Source organism: Terrapene carolina, unplaced genomic scaffold, assembly GCF_002925995.2.
Source record: "Terrapene carolina triunguis isolate 2854851 unplaced genomic scaffold, T_m_triunguis-2.0 Scaffold180, whole genome shotgun sequence".
Lineage (NCBI taxonomy): Eukaryota > Metazoa > Chordata > Testudines > Emydidae > Terrapene > Terrapene triunguis.
The window spans coordinates 3,824,329-3,842,072 of NW_020664531.1; the positions used below are offsets into that span (position 1 = coordinate 3,824,329).

At 39.5% G+C, this 17,744-nt stretch overlaps 1 protein-coding gene across 1 annotated transcript in view; it reads left to right on the top strand.

The window, feature by feature from the left end:
• Positions 1-17,744, top strand: part of LOC113407023 (contactin-associated protein-like 2) — a 1,116,670-nt gene that overhangs the window by 988,037 nt on the left and 110,889 nt on the right. The window contains exons 17-18 of the mRNA XM_029912069.1: positions 5,031-5,249; positions 7,238-7,474. Coding sequence (XP_029767929.1) covers positions 5,031-5,249; positions 7,238-7,474 — 456 coding nt within the window. The remainder of the gene's footprint in view (positions 1-5,030; positions 5,250-7,237; positions 7,475-17,744) is intronic.

Below are 17,744 nucleotides of genomic sequence, written 5' to 3' on the forward strand. Positions count from 1 at the left end.
TAACACCTACTAGTTCAGGAAGAGAATTTTTTCTGTCTTTCTCCAGGCAACAAGAATTTCAGTGCGACAAGGAATCAATAGTATATTGCAGGGGTCGGCAACCTTTCAGAAGTGGTGTGCCGAGTCTTCATTTATTCACTCTAATTTAAGGTTTCGCGTGCCAGTAATACATTTTAACATTTTTAGAAGGTCTCTTTCTATACGTCTATAATATATAACTAAACTATTGTTATATGTAAAGTAAATAAGGTTTTAAAAATGTTTAAGAAGCTTCATTTAAAATTAAATTAAAATGCAGAGCCCCCCGGACTGGTGGCCAGGCCCCGGACAGTGTGAGTGCCACTGAAAATCAGCTCATGTGCCGCCTTCGGCATACATGCCAGGTTGCCTACCCCTGGAATATTGTCAATGGACTCATTGGTATTTATAAAAATAAGTTTATAGTGACATCACTTAGAAATGCTAAACCTAGCAGAATTCATTTAATTTCTGATTGCAGAGGTGAATATTTTATCATCAGAATGTGTCCAGACTGGGTGTAAATTTTCTAAAATGTCAGCCAGCTCTGAATGCTTAGGAAGGCACTGGGTCTGATATTCCACTGCCATTTACCTTACATAATTGTTACACCATGCAAAGTGTGTGTTAGATGCTACTAACTCAGAATAGTAGCATTTTATACCCAGTTTGCTCTGCCTTTGTGCGTATCTGGCACGTAAATACCTTGCAATGCCGGCAACAAAAGTGCCATGCAAATACCTGTTCTCACTTTCTAGTGACATTGTAAATAAGAAGCCAGCAGCATTATCTCCTGTAAATATAAACAAACTTGTTTGTCTTAGTGATTGGCAGAAGAAGAAGTAGAACTGAGTGGACTTGTAGGCTCTGAAGTTTTACATTGTTTTGATTTTGAGTGCAGTTATGTAACAAAAAAATTTGTAAGTTGCACTTTCACGACAAAGAGATTGCACTACAGTACTTGTATGAGGTGAACTGAAAAATACTATTTCTTTTGTTAATCATTTTTATAGTGCAAACATTTGTAATAAAAAATAATATACGCTTTGATTTCAATTACAACACAGAATACAATATATATGAAAATGTAGAAAAACATCCAAAATATTTAATACATTTCAATTGGTATTCTATTGTTTAACAGTGCGATTAAAACTGTGATTAATCGTGATTAATTTTTTTAATCGCAATTAATTTTTTTGAGTTAATCATGTGAGTTAACTGCGATTAATCAACAGCCCTACTATAAATGTAGCAGGAGCTAGGAGGAACAGACTGCAAAAGAATAACTGTAAGTAACAGGTGTGAGGACGAGCAGTCAAAAGCAGGAGAGATGAGCATACAGGAAATCTGTGTGACCAAAGGATTGCAGTGTCTTTTTCCCCCCTATATGACATATGTTTGAAAACCACTTTCTCTGAGCTGGCAGTCCTGTGAATACCAGCCATCTGTAAGCATCTCTTCCTCTAGTGGCAGTCTCATCATAGCAAATATCATCAAGCAGAGAACTCTAGCATGGAATTTTTCAGCAAGGACAAGCTAGAAGAATGGTGAAATGAGAGCTGAACCACAAAGTGTTCTGGTGAAGAGAGAGACTCATTGATTCATAGATTTTAAGGCCAGAAGGGACCATTAGATCATCTAGTCTAACCTGCTTTATAACACAAGCCATGGATTTTGGGGGTAGATGGGGAAGTAATATGACAGAGGTCTATAAAATCATGACTGGTGTGGAGAAAAATGATTAGGGAAGTGTTGTTTACCCCTTCACATAACACAAGAACTAGGGGTCACCTGATGAAATTAAGGGACAGCAGGTGTTAAACAAACAGAAGGAAGTATTTCTTCACACAATGTATAGTCACCCTGTGGAACTCATTGCCATGAGATGTTGTGAAGGCCAAAAGTATACCTGGGTTCAAAAAAGAATTATATAAGTTCATGGACGATAGGTCCATCAGTGGCAATTAGCCAAAATCATCATGGATGCAACCCCATGCTTAGAGTGTCCCTAATCTTCCAACTGCCAGAAGCTGGGGATGAACGACAGGGGATGGATCACTATAAATTGCCCTGTTCTGTTCTGTCCCTCCGAAACATCTGGCACTGGCCACAGAAGACAGGATACTGAGCTAGATGGACCATTGGTCTGACCCAGTATGGCTGTTCTTATAACTGTCTCCCCAATGAATTTGGCCCCAAACCATTGTGGGTATTTTGGGAGGGAGAGTCAATTCTAGCAGGTAATTTTTCAGCAGGGACAAGCTAGAAGAATGGTGGGAGGGAGACTTGCTTAAAAAAATCAGTTAATTGCTAGTCTTTTAGATGTCTAGGTCTATGGAACCTCTGGATAAACGTGTTCACCCATCTGTTAAAGTCCCAATACTAATAGTTTTTTAGTTAAAGATTCCTCTGACTGCTGTATACGCTAGGATGTGGAGTCAGAAATTTATTAAAACAGATAAATAATGTTGCTTACCTGTGAGAACCAATAGTAGAAGTTGCTTGTAGGAGTTACTAACATGCAGCCTGTGAGCAATTTTATCCACCCTTTAAGAAGTACATATTGATATACTTCATATTTTCTTAGGCTAGCAAACTGGCATACAGATTTACTCTCCAATATTTTATGTGATGCCTGTGTTAAATTTGTTTTCGGGATATGTCAGTGTAATCCATGGATGCTATACTTCTTTGGTGCTTCTTCCCCTTTCACATTCAGCAAATCAAAACAAAAATCTTTGATGAGAAGTACATTGTTTTGAGAGGTTTATTCTTTTCCCTCTCAAGTTACAAAGTGAAATATTAAAAATTTAAGACTAACTAGTATGAATTTTATTCCTGCATATTTATGCTTTAAAGTCACAGTTAATATTTTCCTCCAATTAATATGAATTTCCTTGTGTTTAAAATACCATTATCACAGAGAAGAAACCTTTCAGGCTGCTATGCAGACCTTGATCTTCAGCCATTATTAAAGCTGAGCTATGCAAGTCTGATCGTTCTGGTTGAAATGTCTTCATCTCTTCCTACCCCACCTCTCTCTCTCTCTCTTTCTCCCCTTCTATTTGTAATTATCTTTTTTTTTAAATGGCAGCTGCCTTCACCCAGAAGACTGAGAGCAAATGAGCCTCTTTTAGAGACTTTTAAAGTAGACTCAGTGACTGAATACTAGATGGGGTTTCACAAAGGCACCCACTGGCAATGTCAAAAATGCCGTCAGGTGGCTGAGAATGAAATGTATACTCTGCTTAGCAGTTCTCACTCTTATAGCCTTGCAGACAGCCCGCTTTCGGGAAGCAATTAAGGAGTTGGAGACAGGCAGTGTGCAGAGATATGAAGTGTTTTTTTCAAAGCAGCCACAGTGGAGACAAAGCCACCCACTCTTCAAGGCACGCTGCAATGCTTCCTGTATGCTAATAACTATACAGATTTGGTTCTAGTTTCTAATTTGCCCTACCCTTATAGCCCAAACCCCCAGAAGCTTGAATTCTTCACCACATCAGAGTAAAACATTTTTACTAATCTCTGTAGCCAAGTCCTGAGCAAACAAAGGCAAACTGGTTGAGCTGAGGGGCCATGAGAGGTGGTCACTTCAAAAGAGGAAATAGTCTTGCGGGTAGCTGAGAATGGTGGATGTTTCACGACCTAAACACCTGTATAATTCTCCTTCTAAACTTCTCTCTTTCCAGAAAAGAGAGGGGAAAACAAAAATCAGTAAGATTTTTGCATCAAATTTTGTTTAAAAAAGCATTCATGATTATGAAAAATGCTTATTCATATGGCATCTGTTTTGGGATGTGGTATAAACACAAAAATGGCTACAGTTTGATTCAGCCTTGAAAAAAGCACCATGGAAATGTACTAGCCTGGGCACAAAAAGTATTTGTTCTCCTTTTAGTAGGCTGATAGGTAATAATGATATTTTACTAGCCCATCAAAAGCAATTTCCCTGTATGGGTGAGTAAAGTTTTGCAAGACAGGCTGGAAGTGAATTATACACAACATGAGAGGCATAACTGTATAAGACCTCTTTACAGCCCTTTGGTGCATAAGAATTCTCTTTAAAAGGATGACACAGCTGCCAGAAGTTGCTTTCCATGGATTCTTTTATACCTAAAAAAAATGAAATAGACCGAAAACCCAGTTGACTTTACATCTAGGTTAAATCCTCCTTTGTGAATACTATCAGTAGCAATCCGTTTTCTGATAATTCTTTGAACTGGTTTTCTGCTATTATATAATAATTTTACAGCCAAAAGGGAGCCTAGATGAATCATAGCAGGCAATTTGAGATCATGTTTCTCATCAAAAGTGATCTATTCCTCATTAATCACTTTGCCCTCCTTAGTAATAAGTGTCAATCGTGTGCTTTGCTGAGCAACACCAGATTGAAAAGTCCTACAAAGTATAATATAAATTTATAAAGTCTCTGTACATTTTTGGACCATCCAGTATAATTGAATCTGCCTAAGAATTTCATTATTACCATCTATAAATATATATTTGGTCTAGTTGAAAATTTGCCATCAAAACTTTTTTCCATGGAAAATTAGTCTTTCAGCTAAACAGTTTTTTGTGGAAACTGTCTTTTTTCTAAAAAAAAATAATTTTTACTTGGAAAACTGAAACCCAGAAACAGCTATTTTTCTTTGATGAAAAGTTTGAATTTCCTGCTGAAAATGTCAACACAAACACTATTTTTTCCTTTATGTACAAATTTTCTATCGAAAAAAGAACCATTTTTCAACTGGCTCTAATATTTATACAGTAATTTTGGTGGAACCCTGTTAATTTTCTGTAGAACCAGATTTAATTTCTGTTAAATTCCATAGGAATTTTCCATAATGGCCTCCTGAGAAGTGCTAAGCGCCATCAGCTTCTATTGAAGTCAGGGGTCTTGAATGCACTCAGGATTTTACAGGACGGGTCCCAAGGTGGTGTCCTGTGTAGTAGGTATAAACAATCATACTTGGAACCTCTGATGGATGTTCTCCCCTCTGGTATTTCAGCTGCTATTGAAGTGTCCTTTTCATTTGATGTTGGAAACGGCCCAGTGGAGATCATTGTCAGATCCCCCAACCCACTCAATGATGACCAATGGCATCGAGTCATCGCTGAGAGGAATGTCAAGCAGGCCAGTCTGCGGGTGGACCAGCTGCCACAGGAGATCCGGAAAGCACCAACGGAAGGCCACACACGATTGGAACTGTATAGCCAGTTATATGTTGGTAAGTAGTAGAAGAAATAACAGGCCCCAATGGTCAGTTACTCCATTCCAGCCACGTCACATTGGTGTCAGTTATGGTAATATATTAGGCTTCTTCCAGAAGCACTTAGTGGTGGTAGGGTACAAAATGAAAAGCAATATAGGTTATAGAAGGAAGGTGACCCAATTCAGAGAAACAAGTACTGCTCTGGTACCCTATTATCATTTCTCCTTCCTTATTTGTAGCTCAAGCCTTAGGCAGGCAAGCAGGCTTTGTCCAGATATTTTTTTCCAAAGGATCTCCCACTCAGCTATTCAGCCAGGAACTGAAAGAGGCCTGGGAATGCCATGCAGGGAAGGAAACTTATGGTAGTACTGTTTAGCTGGCGTCTCTCTGATATGAATAGCATCTCCACCCTACCTAGATTTGATCTCCCCTACCCCATTTACTGTATTCACCTTCCAGTCTGACACCCCATCACCCCACCTTTTGCTTGTGAATTTTAATAGCCAATTATATTGTACCATATAACAAAGACACATTTCACTGTTTGCCTACCCACTTTCAAATGTTGCTAGCCTTCACTGCATTTTGGATACCAAAAGGCTGCTATTCCAGCAACACTCATGCTTCTTTAGCTTTTGGGGCTCCACAATGCAGACATGGTGAGTGTTGTTAGGTAGGACCAGGTTTGCGTGAAATGATGAGCAAAGAAGCACTTTCCTACCTCTCTATATGTCAGGCAACAAGACAAGAAAAAAAATTCTTTACCTCGTTTCCTTACATCTTAGTGAAGGCTCGGCAACAGAAGTAAATTAAAATGATGTACAGAACCTTCAGTACCTTGGTAAATATGATACTGTCAGTGGAATGGAAACAGCCATGTGTGTCCCCGTAGTACAGTCATTATTCACAAGCTCAGTCTCTTCTTTAACATTTTTAGCATTGCTAAAGATGATCTGAAATAAAAAGTATGTTGCTGAGTAAACTGAACTATAAATAGGGTTGGCAGAATTCAATTTTTATTTTCTTATCGTTTCAACTGATCATGTTTATTTTAATCATTTTTTCAGATTTTTATCTATTTAAATTTTCACAGTTGCAGGCAGTTATGGGGAGGGTCGGAATAAGGGGGGATTCAGACAATAATTAGGCAATAGACATTGAGATTCAAAAATGTCTGTCCTACCTGGTACATTACAAATCTTTATAAGTGTTCGTTATTTGACTGTATTACCAAAATTAAATGTCTGTGATTGCACTAGATTTTCTCTCTGAATCATAACCATGGTCAACTCTACTAGTACCATAAATCTGAATTGCCCAATAGCATACTGAAGGAACTTAAGGTTAAACTTAGGCCTAAATTACTGAGTCCTAACACTGGCTCTCTGTTAGCAACTTGCCATGTGTGCTTGGGAAAGGCACTTATGCCCACATTTTGAGATTTGATTGCTCTACTTTGGGCATGTAAATCTATATCTAGACACCTTAAATACGATTTTCAGAGATGATTGAGCATCTGTGCCTCCTATTGTAGTTTGAAAGTGTGGGCCTAAACCTCTCTCCCAATTTCCCAAACTTCGCTATGAAAAATGTAATACTGTGTAAGAGATTATTGTCATTATTATTACTACGTATTATCATCAACCTATAGGAAAATGTTGCTATCCAAAATGTATTCAAGCATAAAACCTATTATTACTCCAGACGTGATCTTTAAAAATATATAGGAAAAAGAAAAAATTAAGTCTCCCAGCCAAGAGACTGAAGGCCAGATCCTCGGCTAATGGAACTACACCTCTTATGCCATCTGAGAATTTGGCTGAAAGCTTAGACTTACTGCAGTTTGATTGCGTAATGAAAAATGAATGAATATTTTAGGCTTTTAAAAGACATCCCAACCTACAGTATGTCCAGCTGTAGTCATCAGCTCAGTGGGTTATTTGGTATACAGCAGCAATAATGCAGTTTAACTCTTGATTCATCATTTTTGCATTATCTCTCAGGTGCCGCAGGAGGCCAGAGAGGATTTCTGGGTTGCATTCGCTCTTTAAGAATGAATGGGGTGACTCTGGACTTGGAAGAGAGAGCAAAGGTCACACTGGGGGTGAAACCTGGCTGCTCTGGCCACTGCACCAGCTATGGAATGTACTGTGAGAACGGAGGTAAATGTGTCGAGAAATACAATGGCTACTCCTGTGACTGTTCCAAAACTGCATATGATGGACCATTTTGCATAAAAGGTAAAAATCTAAATGTGGAAGTCAAACCAACTAAGCCAACCAGAATTACAAATAAATTGTTCAAATGTCATGTGCATCCCTTAATACTCTTACAAACCTATCACATTCACAGGGATCTGTTCTACCACTTATATATGGTTACTGCACATCTCCCATTAGTGGTAATGGGCATTTCCTATTTAAATCCAATAACACATGGAAGAAAAGAACTTCAGGATTGTCTGTACTCTTCCCAGCCGGGTCAGGTGTTATCCTGAGCTGCTGAGTAATGAATTCCTATTAACACAGATAATGTTTATTAATTCAAATAAAAGCTGAACTTTTCTAATACTCAGAGTGATTTAGGTACAGAGTATTAGTTGTAACTGTTACAGATCAAGGGGCCAGTGTTTGAATACAATCTTTCTCAAATTTTTGGTTGTTCAGACCCAGGAGTTTGGTTGAAGTTCCTCTGGGTTAGAGACTGAGTGTCCTGGGTCAAGGGGAGGTTCATAGTTACAGTAAAGTAGTAGGGCATTTTGATTGGGCACAATGACTAATAAAGCACAGATGATATATCCATTTCATCCATTTGAAATGGCTAAGATACTAATTAAATCCTGAAAACCAAGGTTTATAATGAATCACTTTTATCAGAGGAATTTCCATTATGTTGACATACCTACCATCCATTTAAAAAACAAAACAACCCCCCCCCCCCCAAAAAAAGTCAAAAACACTGCAAGAAAATTGGGGATGACACTCCTAGTTTCTTTTTATATTTGTTTGTGTATTTTGATTGGAAATGATAACGGCAAAATTAAATATTATTGGGAAATGTAGTTTCCCAAATCAACGCATTTTTTAAATTTGATGGGCCTCCATTTGTTTACATAACATTTCATGAATATTCCTATATTCTTTTGCAACCCACTGCTGAAGATTTGATCATATTTGCCTGAGGTGCTAATCTCTCTAAACAGCCCTCTTTCACTATGTGTGTCTTATAAATATCTAAAATCATCCAATCTGTTGCCTTTCCTAATTCTTTCTAGAAGCTGCCTCATGTGGTGCTAAGTCTGTGATTTCAGCTGAGATCATTTATTCATTACTCTTCTCAATGGTATTGAGAAGATTCTAAGGAACCTTTGGTCTCATAAATTGTCTATCACAGTGTTCTGCCTTTAAATTACCCACCTTACCAGCAATCCTGCAGGCAAGTCTATTCACCAGTCATCAAACTGCCCTTGAGCAGTTCATCATGTCTGTAGGGGATAACTACTATCCTTTGGCATTCAGTTTCCCAACTCCTACTCTTTTTTTCTTTTGTAAGGCAGGCCTCAGGCATTAGAGTTTGCGCTTTCTATTCTCCTTCTCTTCCAGACATGAGATTATAGCAGAAAAGGCCAGCCCAAGGATCTCTTTATGCACTCCCTGGTTATGGGTTGAATTCCCTCCTCCCCCATGCTTTAACCCATATCTATCCTCACTTTATTCTATCAGACACAACAAATCCTGCATTGTGGCAGGGGTTAGACTAGATGGCCCTTGCAGTCCCCTTCTAAATCTATGATTCTATCATATTGTTATCGATTTTTTAATCCAGCGGGTAACCAAAATTCGGGATCTTGTGTGTTGTTTCCAATAAGAGGAGAAATTGATGGCGTCAACTGTTTCTTTCAAGTGCAATCCTGTTCATTTACAAACAATGTATAGAGTACTGTTTCCCTGAACAAAGCAGGAATCAAACAGCAGGAGACCATTTTTTTGCTGACAGCTTCAACCCCCTTTCAGCCAACACTTGGCCCAAAATCTCTTTTCAAGGGTATGTCTGCACTGCGCAGTGAGCTCAGGTGCCTGGTATCTGGATCTGAGCACACGGATTAACATTCCCACAACAAAGTGCTACCCCCATTACCGTGTCCTCACTGTTTCTTCACTTGTCCATGTGTGGCTGGGGGCATATCCCATGGCTCTGTATGCTGGGATGCTCCAGGATTCTATCCCAATCAGTTCTGAGTGGCAGTGTGTATTTAGAACTAATCTAGTACAGAGACAGACTTATCCCTAGAGGGTGTCCCTTTGAGACAAAACGGAGGTAATTTTAACAATGTCAGTCTTTTAAAGTTCATATGTATTGATTCAGAAAATAGTCACTGTCACATTCCAGTGAACTTACTTTTTAGATATATTCTTTTTCCAAAACTTGTCACATTTTTTTTTCTGTTTCTTTTAGGGATGGGCCAACCGCAGATTGACTGAAAATCAGCCCAAAGCTTCAGTCAAAACTAGATCTAAACAAAATATTTTCTTCTTAAAATAGAAATACCATAAGTTATACATTGCCCGTTACAATGGGGTTCCCTCCATTCTTGGTTTGTCCATAGGCACTACCATAACAAAAGCAAGAGTAACAGTTATTGTTATTGTTCTTACAATGGTATTTCTGATCTGACCAAAACCATGGAGTACGTTTATACACCTCTTTGGATCTTTGGATGTCAAATTATTTTTAAAAGTTAGAAGGTAATATTTTTCCATTTTATAGATGAGGGAATTGAGGAATACAAAGCTTAAGGGCCTCTGATTTTAGGTGCCTCAACTTTTGGATGTCCAGTTTTAAATATCTAAGGCCTAATTTTCAGAGCTACTACAGTTCCCATTTAATTCAATTAGAGTTATGCATGCTCAGAACCTCAGAAAATCAAGCTTTGGGTATCCAAAGGTGGGCACTCAAAATCAAAAACAATTTTTTGAAAATGTAGGCCTAAATGATTTGCTCAAGGTACATAATGAATGAGTCACTGACAAAGTTGGGAATAAAACCCAGAACTCCAGACTCTCAGTTCCCTGCTCTGGACACAGGATCTGGTTTAAGGAAATTTCCAGCGACTTTTATAGATCAACCTAGTTCCAATTAGCTGCAGATTTTGTAACTTGATCATCACCAATTTCCTTTTCTGTTAGTGCTGAAATCTGACTTATCTGTGTGGAAAATCAGGTCTCTTCCCTCCAAACATAATTCAATGTTTGTGACCTCATGATGGTTCTTCATAAAAGCAACCAGGTGGCATCAAAAGCAAACAGTTAAAGGATAATGTAGACACAAAACAGGTAGCTTTGGAAATGCCCCATGAGCAAGAGAACAGTAAAAATCCTGAAGCAATGCTGAAAATAAGGTCTCTAAAACACTTGTTTCGGCCCACTGAGTTTTATGTTATAAATTTAACTTGCTGTATGCCTAGTAAATCCAGGAAAACACTGGAACATCTTGTAAATGTTCCCAAATTCTCGAGGTTTTCAAATGAACTGGCTTCTACATTTATTTCTAATGACACCTCATGGAGTTTTCTACCATATGCTGCTTTTCCATGAAATAGGACTTGGTTGTCACTAGATGCTAGGAGAAAACACAGAAATGAGGTTTTGGCAGAATTATTTGATGTATTGTGTAATCTTTGCTGGAGTGTAGTAGTGGCTCTTTTATATCTAGCAGTTATTCAAACACATCTCACTACTGTCAAAATATTATACCTAAGTAACATTTTAAATATAGCTGGTTGAAAATACCAACATATGGAATTTTCATTACATTTTTCATAAACATTTTGAATTTTGATCTCCCCCCTAAAAAAAAAAAGAGATGAAATATTCATGAAAATTTTCATGAAAAGTACATCCCTTTGGTCAAGCAGCTCTTATTTTTAATGCTAGAGCTATTTTGAATATCACTGTATCACTTTTGCTTTTAAGTACATGTGTAGCTGAACCTTGTGATCATTTGCTTAATTATTTTTTGCATGGATAAGCAAGTGACAATTGTATAAGTATTTTCTAAATGATTCGACAGTCACATCATGGCCCGATGTACCTTATTGTTGTTAAAAAGCACCAGTTACACATTGTGATATGTTTCAGAGTAGCAGCCATGTTAGTCTGTATCCGCAAAAAGAACAGGAGTACTTGTGGCACCTTAGAGACTAACAAATTTATTTGAGCATAAGCTTTCATGGGCCCACTTAATCAGATGCATAGAATGGAACACACAGCAAGAAGATATTTATACATACAGAGAACATGAAAAGGTGGAAGTAGCCATACCAACTGTAAGAGGCCAATCAACTGAGATGAGCTATCATCAGCAGGAGGGGGGGGGAAAAAACCCTTTGAAGTGATAATCGAGAAGACCCATAGAAGGTGTGAGGATACTTAACATGGGAAAATAGATTCAATTAGTGTAATGACCGAACCATTCCCAGTCTCTCTTCAAACCTAAGTTAATTGTATCTAATTTGCATATTAATTCAAGTTCATTAGTCTCTGGTTTTGAAGTTTTTTTGTTGCAAAATTGCCACCTTCAAGTCTGTCACTGAGTGGTTAGAGAGGTTAAAGTGTTCTCCCACTGGTTTTTGAATGTTATGATTCCTGATATCAGATTTGTGTCCATTTATTCTTTTGCGTAGAGACTGTCCGGTTTGGCCAATGTATATGGCAGAGGGGCATTGCTGGCACACAATGGCATATATCACATTAGTAGATGTGCAGGTGAACGAGCCCCTGATGGCGTGGCTGATGTGATTAGGTCCTATGATGATGTCACTTGAATAGATATGTGGACAGAGTTGGCATCGGGCTTTGTTGCAAGGATAGGTTCCTGGGTTAGTGTTTATGTTGTATGGTGTGTGGTTGTTGGTGAGTATTTGCTTCAGGTTGGGGGGCTGTCTGTAAGCGAGGACTGGTCTGTCTCCCAAGATCTGTGAGAGTGATATGTTTTCTTTTTATAATATATGAGTGGCTTTTATTGTACAGGCTATACAGACTGTAGCGACTGACAGCACTGGCTAAAGCCAGATATATGGTTGTGCAAGGAAATTTGCTGTTTTCCTCTGCTATATCAATCCTTGCTCTTGCTTGGTCAGAGACCAACAGTCATGCTGCCTTATCACATTATTTTGTTATATGTGCAAATGGGATTTAGGATGAGACAACCAAGCTCATTTTCCCTTGTAACCTAAGCCTGGATTTGAGGTCAGTTCTCTAGAGATAACATGGTTAATGGTGCACCACTTAGTTATTTAAGGCTAGATTCTGCTACCCTTACACTGAGAACAACATCCTGTTCAAGTAGCCCCCCTGATTTGACACTACATAGTGCCTTTCTCCTCAAGTAGTCCCATTGAAATACTGAGGATCAAGCAACTATACAGCATAAGTAAATGTTGGCAGAACCTTGCCCTCATAGCTTTTAAACTACGATAACAAACTTCTTTATAGTATGTATGATAGATCTGGTCAGGCTCCCCCAGTCAGCAGCTCACCAGATTGCTGTGAGGGGACCCAGACACTAGATCCTGGGTGTTTTAAGCCTCCGGAGTCTGAACAGAGCCCAGGTGCTGTCACTGTCTTGGAGTCCCTAAACATACTCTCGGAGCAGATCTTCTATCTGTCACCCCTTCCCAAGAGCATGCAGCACAGCACCCTAGAAATAATTCTGATGCCTCTGGCTTCCCTTGTAACTTAAACACATCTCCCAGAACACCACCCAAAGGTGTGAGTCCTCTGGTTTACCTCTTCAAAGGGCCACATGGCAAGTGTAGCATACAACACAGACACAACGTATAGAAATCTAACACATGATTGCTCTTTATTTAATCACAGGAGAAATACACAGATCTATACAAAAACAAATTAACCCTAAACTCATTTCCCTGATTTAGTCTCTTCACCACTCCAGAGCATTCTGTGGGCTGGGGTTAGGGTCCTCTGTAGGATCCAGGATCCTTCCCCTGCAGCTGCATGACTTCTCTTCCTAAACTTGAAGCTTTTCTCCCTAGGTGAGCTTGCTTCCTCTGTCCCCTTCCCTTCTTTTGACCAAATTTCCTCTGTGTGTCTCTGTCTTTTCTCTATGAGTCCAAACCCTTGCCTCTTCCCCTTGTTTGGGAATTTTCCATTCTGCCAGTGCCAGCCCCCTGCAGAGAGAAGGTGGAGAGAACAGTTTTCCCCTAGGATGCAATTACTCTTTTGTGCTCCCCAGGTAAGACCTATTCAGGTGCTGATCGTTCTTTCACGATTGTCCTTGGTCTAGCAGAGACATGCTTTCCGGCTTGTAAGTCATGGTGATTACACAGACCCAGAGGCAATCCATGATACAACAGTTTTATAATAATATCAATCAGAATTCATAAGACAGATCCCCCAAACCATCACAGTATGTTTTTCAACATCTCCTGTGGGTCCTACCCACTCTTGCATGCCAGGTTTTTCAGTTTGGCTGTACCTGGGGAATGGTAACAGAAGGAGTGATATGAAAAGTCTAAGCAAATAAAGTGGCATTGACATAGAAGGTCAGCATAGATTGGTTTATAACTAACAAATGCTTCTCAGGGTAAGTACAGGCCATGCACTGTGGGGGAGATATTTATTGAGGAAATTCATGCTTAGAATTATTGATTGATGACTGGTAAGTAATTGCATTGTCTCCAGTCTGATCAGTGGCAGTTCACACATCTGATTGACATTTCAGGTGCCTGAATATTACCGTCCCCTTACAAGGACAAAGCTGTCAGAATGCCGTTTGCCATCTATTTTTATTTTGTTGTTGGTTTTTGTGGGTTTGTAATCAACTCCATTTGTTCTTTCGCTGATCTGAGAAAGATTGTTACAAGGAGCAGCCAAAATGAGTCTGCAATCCTACAGATTGCTTTCTGACCTTATTCTGTCCTTCGCTTCAGAACCTTTTTCTTCACAGTGGTCCTCCCATCACCATAATAGCATTTCTGAGAGTTGGATTTGTTTGAGCTCAATTTTCGTATTTATAACTGGTGTATCTTTAAAACAACTGAGGGCAAAATCCTAGAATCAGTATTTAGCACAAGTGTCTGTGTCATGCTCTGGAGGTCTCCCAAGGGGGCAACTGGAGGAAGAAATTCTTCCCCCGGGCATTGAAATGGGAGGGACCCAGGGGAGAGAAGTGGAAATTGCCCAGCACTACAATCAGTTCCCATTCTGGGCAGTCCTATGACCTGTGTTCCACAGGAAGTCAGATTAGAACAGAACAATGGTCCCTTCTGACTTTATAACCTATTTAAGTGGCAGTGGAACCACTCCACAGCTGATGCTTTAGCTCACATGCCTCCATGTATGTTGGAAGTGTAAATTCAATCCTATCCTTTTCTGTGCACAGTTGCCTAATATGCATGCATAAATACAGGATTTAAGGACACAATGGGCGCACACAGATGTATAGTACAAAACTCCTTTCCTTCCTGTGGGTTAGCCTTTATATTTAAGTAGAGTCCAAAAGCAGGACTGCACTTACAATATTAAAAGGCTTTTCTGAACCAGATTTGCTGTCTCTCCCTGTAGCTCTTTCTGATGCCAAGAGGAACTCAGCCTTTTATAACACTGGGTTGGTGCTAACACGATGGTCTGGCTGTTAGCCTGAGTCAGCAAAACAGCTCTTCACCTTCCGACAGAATCCTACAGTCTGACACTTGGTCAGATCCAAATTCTGCCCCATTTATGCACATGTAACCTCATTTACTTTAAAATGCCTGAATGTTTTTGCTGTAAATACATTTTTTTAAAGTAAATGACATTTTAGTTCTTATTACTCATTGAACTGAAGACCTTGTGGACTAAAATAAATAGTTATCTATTATATTCAGTATGGCCTTGGTCTTTCAACCATAACTGTATAAAGACTTTTCTTTGGATTATGAATCCTGGGCCTTGATCATGCAAATCTGAGCAGATGTCTGCCCACATAAATCAGATAGTAGGGTCCAATTGGTTTGTACAGAAAGGTAACTAATGATGCATACATATTCACTGAACAGATATATTTGTGAAAAATATTATACATTCTGTGAAAAGGTTCTAAACAAGTATATCTCTGTTTGTCCTGCATGTACTCTCTTATTGAGCATGCAGTATATGCTGCTTTGAAAATTACATTTCTCATAAAGTCATCGAATTTCTTTATTGGAAAAATGTTTTATTTGATTTTTAATCCAAAAAATCATCTCCCTTTCCCCACTCACGTTACTCAAAGAGAGATTTCAACCAGAATACAAACCAAAGTAGTGGGATAAAGCTTTCCAGTCTACCATCGGTCATAATATATTTCTAATAAAGAGCAAAGATTTATTAATTTGTTAGTCTCTAAGGTGCCACAAGTACTCCTGTTCTTTTTTCAAAAATCCTGACAGTTGTGGGTCAGAAAGCATGATAAACTTTCAACTTCTCTGTCAGCCAGTTACAATAGGACTGTCCTGGTGCTAGTATCCACTGAATTCAATTTTTTTACTGGAGATGACTGGAGGAACTACAGCAAGCTTTTTAGCTGCTGTGAATGAGGATCCATATGAAGGCAGAGCAAATCCAAACTTCTCACGCTGGGTTCCTGTATGCTATATCCATATGGTATACTTTTATAGCCCCCATTACCTAATATCCAAGCACCTCGCAATCTTTTAGTTTGTATTTTGTCCTCTGAACACCCCTGTGAGGTAAGGAAATATTATTAGCCCCATTTTACAGATGGGGAACTGAGGCAGAGACTAGGGGCTTGTCTTCATGCAACAGTTAACTCAAGTTAGTACACTGGAGTTACTACTGCACTCAAGCAAGCCTAGTTCAAGGGAGAGCAGCCACACTGCAAAACAACACTGTAGTTACACAGAGCGATATGATTAGCAGCACAGAGTGATTCAATTAGCTACTGCTGAGTAGTTGTAATGAGCGCTGTTGCATCCTCACTGCACCACTAGCTCAAACATCAGCATCACTCAAGCCTTGACCCACCCCCTCTGATAAGCCAGCTAGCTTGAGCTTAACACACTGCTTAACTCGAGCTAGAATTTTTTTGTGAGTGGACAGGAGTCGAGTTAGGGGTAACACTAGAGTTTATAACTGGAACTAACTGTCCTGTGAAGAAACACTCTTTGTGACTTGGCCATAGTCACACTGGAAGCTTATTGCAGAGCAGAGAATTAAACCCAGGTCTTCCAAGCCTCATTCTAGCACCCTAACCACTGGGTCATCATCCCATGGAGATTGCAGAAAGCAACTGCAAATATTTTTGGAATTGCTCTTGCAACACTAGAAAACATCCCCTGGCGTTACTTCTGGGAGCATCTCCACATAGACCTACTGATACCTCACAGGAACATGCAAAAAACATTTCTTCAGGCATAGTTCTTCTGATGTATATTTTATGCAGCTTTCTTCTTCACCTGTCTTTTTTCCCCTGCTACTTGGGATATTTTCATATAAATAAACAGCGGGAATCTCCACTCCACTTGGATGCAGTGAAGGGGTGCAAGCTCCATGATCCTGGGCCAGCCAGACTCAGCATAAGTTAGAGCCTCTAAGGAGCAGGTCTAATTTATTCCCCAATGTAATGTCCCTCAGTGGCTGCAGCACAACACCCACCAGCCTTCCTCTGGCATACCCCCTTCCCTCTATGCACAGTGAATTAGAACCAAAGTTCTGAACTGTTTGGGTGCATTTGTGCAAAATGGAATTCTAATTATAGAAACCCTTCACTTACAGTGTGGAATAAAATGACTTCATCAGGAGCCTGATCCAAAACCCATTGAATCAATGAGAATCTTACTATAGATTTCAATGGGCTTTGGTCAGGCTGCATAAAAGACATCATTGCATGTTATTTTTCCGATGTTGACTTCTCTGCCTTGAGCACTGATATATTTAATCAGAGAAGGGGATAGACATTTAATGAGTTTGTATTGTTAATTGGAATAAATAATTGCTGTATTTCTCCAGTTGACTCCACCACCAGAATGCTCAAAAATGTACAGTGATGATAGCCAAAGAACACGCCTTGGGAAATGTTCTAGAAAACGCTTTAAATCCCCACTTCTTGTCTGCACAAACTAAACATACAGTGGGACTGAGAGCAGAAATAACCCTAAGTGCACCGAGCAGTTAAATGAAAATCATTACAGTCTTCAAAAGTGCAATGGCTCTCCCAGATCAAGAAAAACAGTGAGACTCTTACCTTTACTATCCTCTGGCCAGCAGGTGTCTCAACAGTCTAGGGCAAGTCTACTCTACTGCACTACATTGGCACACATGCACAATGCGCCACTGTAGCCTGTCTGCCGATGGGAGAGCGCTTTTCCGTCGCCATAATTACTCCATCCCCGCAAAAGGTGGAAGCTATGTTGGCAGGAGAGCGTCTCCTGCCAACATAGCACCGTTGTGGACACTGCTTTAAGTCGATGTAACTTACGTTGCTCGGGGGGGGGGGGGGCTGTCGTTTTCA